The following is a 7411-nucleotide window of genomic DNA, read 5'->3' as shown; positions in this document are numbered from 1 at the left end:
ACAGCCGAGGTCTGGTTGGTGGCCTGGGACCCAGACCCTCTAACCCTACAGCACAAGACCTCTCAGAATAAGCAGCCTCCACAGTCCAGGGCAACCCGAGCCAACACTGAGGGTCCTGTATCCCTGGAGGTGGGGTGCTGCCTGCACCCCACCCTCTCCAGATGTCCCCAGTTCCTGCTCTCCCTCAGATGTCATAGCCTGGGACCAGGTGTTCTGTGGCCCTGGCAGAGTATCACAGGGGGTCCTCCACACATAGGCGGAGGGGTGGAGGGTGGGCAGCCCCCCTCAGGCCCAGTGCTGTCCACACACACAAATGCTGACCCGGCCCCGCTGCCCTGGCTCCGGTCCCAGGCTCCTGCCCCGCCCCCCAGAGGGATTACCTGCCTCTGACGTGTGGAGCCGGACTGAGCTGCCCCTGATCCCTGGGTCCCCATCCTGCTCAAGGACCTGATGGAGGCCCAGGGTCTCCTTAAGCTGAGGCCACTGAGCTGTGGACGGACCACCCTGGAGGGGAGGGGGGCCAGCTCGGCCTGCAGGGTTCGTGGCAGGGGTGAAGTGGCTCCAGCTGGCCAGGGGAGGTCCCGAGGCGTGACGCGGATGTTGATGCCCCCCGTGGAGGCCCAGCCCGCGGCCCTGAGCCCAGCGGAGAAGGCCGTGTGCAAGGTGGTGTATGGCGCCCCGCGCCCCCGCCCACTGCTGCTGCCCGTGGGCCTGGAGCTGTGGCTGTACGTGCAGAAGATGCGGAACCTGCAGCGCAGCAGGTGGGCTCACGGCAGGCAGTGGGGGGACAGACACAGGTGTGGGTGAACGAGGGGGGCAGGTGTGGGCTCACCACAGTGACAGTCGGGGGCAGGCAGGCACAGGTGTGGGCATGAGGCGGGAGGAGTGGGGCCCAGGCAGCAAGGCCACAGGCAGGACCGGAGGTGGCTCTTAGGTGATGAGCGGTCCTTGTGCTCATCTGCCTGCTGCTAAGGTGGGTGTTTCGAGCCCCCCCAGCGATGCCTCGGCAGAAAGCCCGACAATCCCCTGGAGACCCAGCCCTTGAAGCCCCGGGGGCCCAGCTCCTTGCTGACACCTGGGTGCTTGAAGGACAGAGCCTCCCAGGGGGCGTCCCTTGTTGCCAGGGCTGTCCTGTTAGATCCGTGAGCAGTGAGAGCGATGGGCCTCGAGAGGTTGGGCAGGGGGTGGGTCGTGCTGTTCTTGGGGCCACTCCTCAGCTCGCCGTCCTCTCTGGCACAATCACCCCAGAAAGGTCTCAGCAACGAGACTGGATTCCTCTTGCGGCCGCCGCTGGCCAAGAACTAGAAGCGTCATTAAGAGGCTGGTGCAGCCCAGGGTTGCCATGGTGATTGTAGACGTGGCAGGGATGGCCCTGCCTGGGGTTCTTGGGAGGGAAGTGGCTGCGGAGAAGCCTGAGGCTGGCCCACAACAGCCGGGCTGTCTGCCACAGGGGGCCCCCAGGACTCCTGGCTGAAGGGACAGTGTAGCTCTGCTGGTCTTTGGAGGAGGCTGCCCCTCCTCACCCCCAAAGATTATGAGGATCCACCAAACATCCCAAACAGCTCCACACTGGGCTGTTTGCCCACATCTCAGAGCTCTGCTTGCACCCCAAGACTATCGAGTGTTGACGGAGGTTGCACGGGGCCACACAGGCGGCATGAGCACCCACTGCTGTCTGGGAGCCACCTGCCTGCAGAGAGAGAGCCTACGGTGCCCTTGAGGGTCTGCCGTGCGGCTCGTCCTAACAGTCCTACAGTGGAGCCCTCAGGACACGGAGACTGGCCACAGCCATGGTGCTGGCCCCCGGCTGGCACTTCAGCCCCCTCTTGCCACTGAGAGGCCTAACGCTGCAGTGCATAGCACACCGAGCTGCGACCTGTCGGGTCAGCAGTTCAAACCCCTCTGCAGGGGAAAGCTGGCCAGTTTCGTCTTGTAAAGATTTAAAGTCTTGGAGGCTGAGTAGGAACCGGGTGGATGCTGGTAGCTTAGGTTCTTGGATGTTGTTTTGTTTGGTTTTTGTTTTTCTAAAGGGGAACTTGGACAAGTTGGGGGCTCTCCCAGCCGTGAGCGAGTGACCTTTTCAGAGAGTCTGACCAGTGTGGAGGCTACTCTGATCCAGGATTCTCCCCCAATCCTGGCCTGTGCGCAGCTCTACTCCCCCGGCATGGAGAGCCTGGGGCGCTGAAGTCCTGTCGGTGGAGCAGGGATCTAGGCACTGGGAAAATTTGGGGGCTCCAAGGAGCACCGCCAGTGGGGTGCTGGGGTGGAGAGAGTGAGCACTGTGGTCAGATTCCCTATGTAGGGGTCACGGGAGGCTGGAGGAGCAGGTATGGGGAAGGGGCCACCCTAACCAAAAGCCTCAGCCCCTGTGGACCCTGCCAGCATCCCCAAGGTGGCCCCGCTCAGCCACTGGCCCCTCTGTGAGGGGAGGCTGAGAAGGCAGGCATGGGGACGCTGGGAGCACCTACGGGGCTTCGTGGTCTCCCTCAGTGGTCAGTGCACTGAGCCCAGCAGTGTAGGAGGGGCTGTCTGTCCAGGTGGACGTTTAATGACACCTGAGTTTGAGGGGTCTGTGGTGACTGCAAATGGGAACTGCAGACCGCAAGGTTGGAGGGTCAAGACTGCCCTTGGCACCTTAGAAGAAAGGGTTCTGAACAGCGAGCCCCTCAGAGCCATGCCAACACGTAGAGGACTTCCCTGGCCACGGTCACTCAGTGCAGGTGCCCGGGGTGAAGATGAAATCAGAGTGACCATGTGGCCTGTCCATTGTGGCATCCCCGTAGCTGCACACCCCTCCACAGTGTGCCTCTTGGCCCCTGAGACCCTCAAGGCAGCCTGGTTTGCCCAAGTCCTCCCATCTTTGGGGTGCCCTTCAGGGTCCAGGGCTGACCTGCTGCACCATGATTGTGTCCCCTGTCCCTGTCCTCTGTCCTCCACCAGGGAGGAGGGACGTGTGAGGGATGCCTCAAGGTGGGGCTGATTGACCCCAGCTCCGAGGCTCCCTCAGGGCGTGGAGACACAGGACCCCGTGGTCCTCTGTCCGGGTTCAGCTTCTGCAAGGGTCCCAGAGACCACAGGACCCTGAAGTGGGCCCTGCCAGGAGCTGTCCATCAGGCCACACAGGGCCAGGCGCAGTGGGCCCAGGTCCCGGGTGCGGCCTCAGCCTGCTTGCTGGCCCTGCCCAGCCTCAGTGGGACTGGAGGGCTGACCAGGGGTGTAGTGGCTGCTTGGGAAGAATATGTGTGTCCAGGGTGGCCCCTCTGCCCTGATGGCTGAGCTAACAAGAAGGCAGGACATGGTGGCCAGCTCTGTTCCACGCACTTGGCCAGTCCAAGGGCTGAGCAGTGCACATAGAAGTCTGATGTGGTGACACACATGCCCTTCACAACTCAGGGGTGGCAGTGGTGGCCCGGCTAGGGTCTTGGGGAGACTTCTGGGTGGGCAGAGCATTGAGCTAGGGTCTAGGGGTGCCGTTTGGGAGTGAGCACATTGCTGAGTGAGGGTTTGGGGCTGGGTGGGCAGCTCACTGGACTGTCTGCGTGCTGATTCAGAGATTCGACATGGGGTTGCGGAGAGCTCCCTGGGGCAGGGACAGATGCAGGGCTCGGGGACGCGTCTTTCGGGGGGGGCTTTGCTGACATGGCCCTCGCTGTAGGATGGAGGCCTCGTGTCTGGAGCTGGCCCTGGAGGGTGAGCGGCTATGCAAGGCTGGCGACTTCAAGGCCGGGGTGGCGTTCTTCGAGGCGGCCGTGCAGGTGGGCACGGAGGATCTGAAGACCCTGAGTGCCATCTACAGCCAGCTGGGCAACGCCTACTTCTACCTGAAGGAGTACGCCCAGGCACTGTCCTATCACAAGCACGACCTCCTGCTGGCCAGGTGAGCAGCACTGGGGGGCAGCGTCCAGGGGCCTGGTGCCCGAGGGGACGTGAGGGACAAGGTGTTAAGTGCACCTGTTCACGTGAGCTGAGCCTGGGGTCACGGGGCCCCAGCACCTGTCCCTCTGTGAATCTCCCGTGTGGCGTGTACGTCTCTGTGACATGGTGTCCGTGCAAGGACACCCGATCTCCGTGTTTGTGTCTGTGTGAAGGTGGGAGAGGGAGGACTGTTCACAGATAGAACCTCTGCCCCACCTCACCATCGTGTCCCTGTCCCCAGGGTCTCCCTGCCCCAGGAGGCCCCTTCAGACTCCATGCCCCTTCCCTCGCCAGCCTTGCCCACCCTGACCTCTGACCCCAGACTTGCCAAGGCTCTGACCACCTTCAGCCTCTGTCCAGAGGTCTCTGCTGCGGGCCCCCCCATTACTGGGCACCATCTGGACTCCCACAGGCGGCACCAGTCCTGCCCACCTGCCTCCCTGCCATGGGCGCCATGCCCAGAACTGCTGCAAGTGGTCACTGGGTTAATGATTTCGCCACCATGCCCAGTGCCAGGCTTCCCCCAGTGCCTGGGCCCAGGTCCCAGGGTCACAGCACCCCACACATGGCATGGGGGCCCGGAGCAGACAGTGGAGGGCACGGCTGTGGGGCTCAGTGCCATGCTGACCAGTGAGCCCCCAGCTGCTGCCTCTGGCTGGCACTCACTCCCAGGCCTCAGCCCCTCAGCAGCCCCTCAACCCGCCCTGCAGGACCATTGGTGACCGCATGGGCGAGGCCAAGGCCAGCGGGAACCTGGGCAACACACTCAAGGTGCTGGGCCGCTTTGATGAGGCTGTCGTCTGCTGTCAGCGACACCTGGACATTGCCCAGGAGCAGGGAGACAAGGTGGGTACTGACCCCTCCCAAAATGGGCACTCTAGGAGGGAGAACCCAGCAGGACAGAACCCAGGAATGCCCCTTGCTGAGGCGGTTGCCCAGTAGTGCCCATCTGGACCCCGTCTCCATGCTACGCTCTCCTCCTGTGAGCCCCAAACCAGGTGCACCCCTGGTGAGCTTCCTGAGACCCAGAGTGAGAAGAAAAGGGGGACAGGAGTGGGTGGCAGTGATATTAGCAGTGGAGGCTGCTTTGGCCCCAGCCCCTAGCATTGGGCTGGCTGGAGTGTCCTGCTCTACAGATGAGGAAACTGAGGCACAGAGAGGTGACGTCAGGGTCACAGCGTGGCAGGGTTCCCGGGCCTGACCCTGGGCGGGCCCTTAGCTGTAGTCAGTTAAGATAAAGCGTGGCTTCCCACCCAGGGAACAGGGCGGGGTTGTCCCCCGAGGACCCAGCCTGCTGCTCCAGGGCTGACCCAGGGCCACCTTCACAGTCTGGGAACCTCCCAGGGCCACTAGCTCTCTGTCCCATCTGGACACAGGCCAGGTGAATGGTCACAGGGACACCTGCGAGCACACGAGCGGGCATGTCCCACTGACCGTGGCTGGTGTCACCAGTGCAGGTCGGGGAGGCGAGAGCACTCTACAACATCGGTAACGTGTACCACGCCAAGGGCAAGCAGCTTTCCTGGGGCACTGCCCAGGACCCCGGTCACCTGCCCCCTGACGTGCGGGAGACACTGCACAAGGCCTCCGACTTCTACGAGTGAGTGTGGGCCGCGGTGGCCGTGGGCCTGGGGCCAGGCGTCCGGTCAGAGCACTCCTACCTGCTGCAGGCTGTCCAGGGTGCTGGGCGCTAGCGACCCTAAGCACCCCAGCCAGCCCTGCTCTGCCCTCCCGATGATGTCCTCAAGGCCAGGCCAGTGGACGGGTCTGGGGCGGGAGAGCAGGGTCGGGGTGGGGAACGTGCTGTGGACAGACCTCACCTCTTCCTGGCCCCTCCTGGCATGTGCTGATGGGGTCACCTGAGCCAGCAGTGGGTTCAAGTCATCCGGCCTGTGGGGTCGTCCTTCCCTGTCCCGGGGCCCTGGCTCAGACACACCTGCCCCCAGGATGAACCTGTCCCTCGTGAAGGAGCTGGGTGACCGGGCAGCCCAGGGCCGGGCCTATGGCAATCTGGGTAACACCCACTATCTGCTGGGCAACTTCACCGAGGCCACAGCCTTCCACAAGGAGGTGAGAAACGGGTGGGCCCCACGGTTCACCTGGCAGAACACCCCACCTGTTGATCCCACCTGTGGGTTCCACCTGTTGGCAGGAGGGCAGGGCAATGAGGTGGCAGGGACACCCCAGTGGCCCCAATGCCTGGTCTGCATTCCATCCTGGGTTCCTCCTGGACAGACAGACATCAGGTTGCCAGCGTGGGTGTGACCCTGAGTCCCGAGGGCTGGGACCTTCTATGAGGGTAGCTTCTGCCCCACTCAGGCCTCTGTCCCCTCAGCGCCTGGCCATCGCCAAGGAGTTTGGTGACAAGGCAGCGGAGAGAAGAGCGTACAGCAATCTGGGCAACGCCCACATTTTCCTGGGGCGCTTTGACGTCGCGGCTGAGTACTACAAGTAGGTGCCCCCACCTCACCGTCCCAGGCAGGGACAGTAGTGGCCCTGTGCCACTCCCCCTGCAGACATGACAGGGAGGACGCCTTCCCCAACTCCTCACGCAACCCTGGGAGTGGGCGCAAGCACCCCTGCAGTCGGTGGGAAGACTGAGATCCGGGAGCTAGGACTCTGTGGCCTGTGGGCACTTGGACCCAGCGGGCCGGCGCCTGGGTTCCCGAGGTGCATCCTGTGAGGACCTCCAGCAGCAGGTGCTGTCCCTGTCGGCACAGGAGAGGCCTCGGCGACACTTCCTAGCCGGCCACCTGTACCCCTGGGGTCGGAGCAAGAGCAGTGGCGGCTCTGACCTGCCGGGCTGGGGACAGTGACGCCTCCTGCCCCCTAGGAAGACTCTGCAGCTATCCCGGCAGCTCAAAGACCAGGCCGTGGAGGCTCAGGCCTGCTACAGCCTGGGCAACACCTACACGCTGCTGCAGGACCACGAGCGAGCCGCCGAGTACCACCTGCGCCACCTCCTCATCGCCCAGGAGCTGGCCGACAGGTACGCGTGCCCAGCTCTGCTGCCAGCCCTCGGCGGCCCCCGGGCCTCCCTTCCCCGTCGGGGCGTCGGGGCCTCTGCCTGGGCACGGGTTCCCACATCAGCCTTGCTGGCCACGCAGATGGGGGTGGATTCCTTCGTCTCCCTGCCCCGCAGAGTGGGTGAGGGGCTCACCGGCCTGGCTCTCCCCTGGGGGGCAGTGGCTGGAACAGGTTCTGACTAGTCTGCAGAACAGAACCAGGGGGACTCGGGGACTTAGTGGGTAAGAGCTGTGCAGCCATTAGGGGGCGAACAAGCGAGACTGAGAGCAGGGGGCTGCCCAGGGCACCCCCAGCCCTTCCCCGCCCTGCCCAGGGCACCCCCAGCCCTTCCCCGCCCTGCCCAGGGCACCCCCCAGCCCTTCCCCGCCCTGCCCAGGGCACCCCCCAGCCCTTCCCCGCCCTGCCCAGGGCACCCCCAGCCCTTCCCCGCCCTGCCCAGGGCACCCCCCAGCCCTTCCCCGCCCTGCCC

At 64.3% G+C, this 7411-nt stretch overlaps 1 protein-coding gene across 2 annotated transcripts in view; it reads left to right on the top strand.

The window, feature by feature from the left end:
* The first annotated feature begins 597 nt into the window (after positions 1–597).
* Positions 598–7411, top strand: part of GPSM1 (G-protein signaling modulator 1) — an 18032-nt gene continuing 11218 nt past the window's right edge. Inside the window, exons 1-7 of one of the 2 annotated variants that reach the window (XM_006900572.1) lie at positions 598–761; positions 3656–3877; positions 4626–4761; positions 5373–5515; positions 5862–5985; positions 6251–6366; positions 6749–6904. In XM_006900572.1, the coding sequence (XP_006900634.1) occupies positions 598–761; positions 3656–3877; positions 4626–4761; positions 5373–5515; positions 5862–5985; positions 6251–6366; positions 6749–6904 (1061 nt within the window). Of the gene's footprint in view, positions 773–3655; positions 3878–4625; positions 4762–5372; positions 5516–5861; positions 5986–6250; positions 6367–6748; positions 6905–7411 lie in introns of both variants that reach the window. The other variant, XM_006900573.1, reaches the window with a different exon arrangement.

The sequence above is a fragment of the Elephantulus edwardii genome, unplaced genomic scaffold (genome assembly GCF_000299155.1).
Source record: "Elephantulus edwardii isolate Elephantulus edwardi_28Jun2011 unplaced genomic scaffold, EleEdw1.0 scaffold00289, whole genome shotgun sequence".
Classification (NCBI taxonomy): domain Eukaryota; kingdom Metazoa; phylum Chordata; class Mammalia; order Macroscelidea; family Macroscelididae; genus Elephantulus; species Elephantulus edwardii.
Note: the sequence above shows the minus strand (reverse complement) of the source record. Positions and strands in the feature narration are given on the sequence as shown.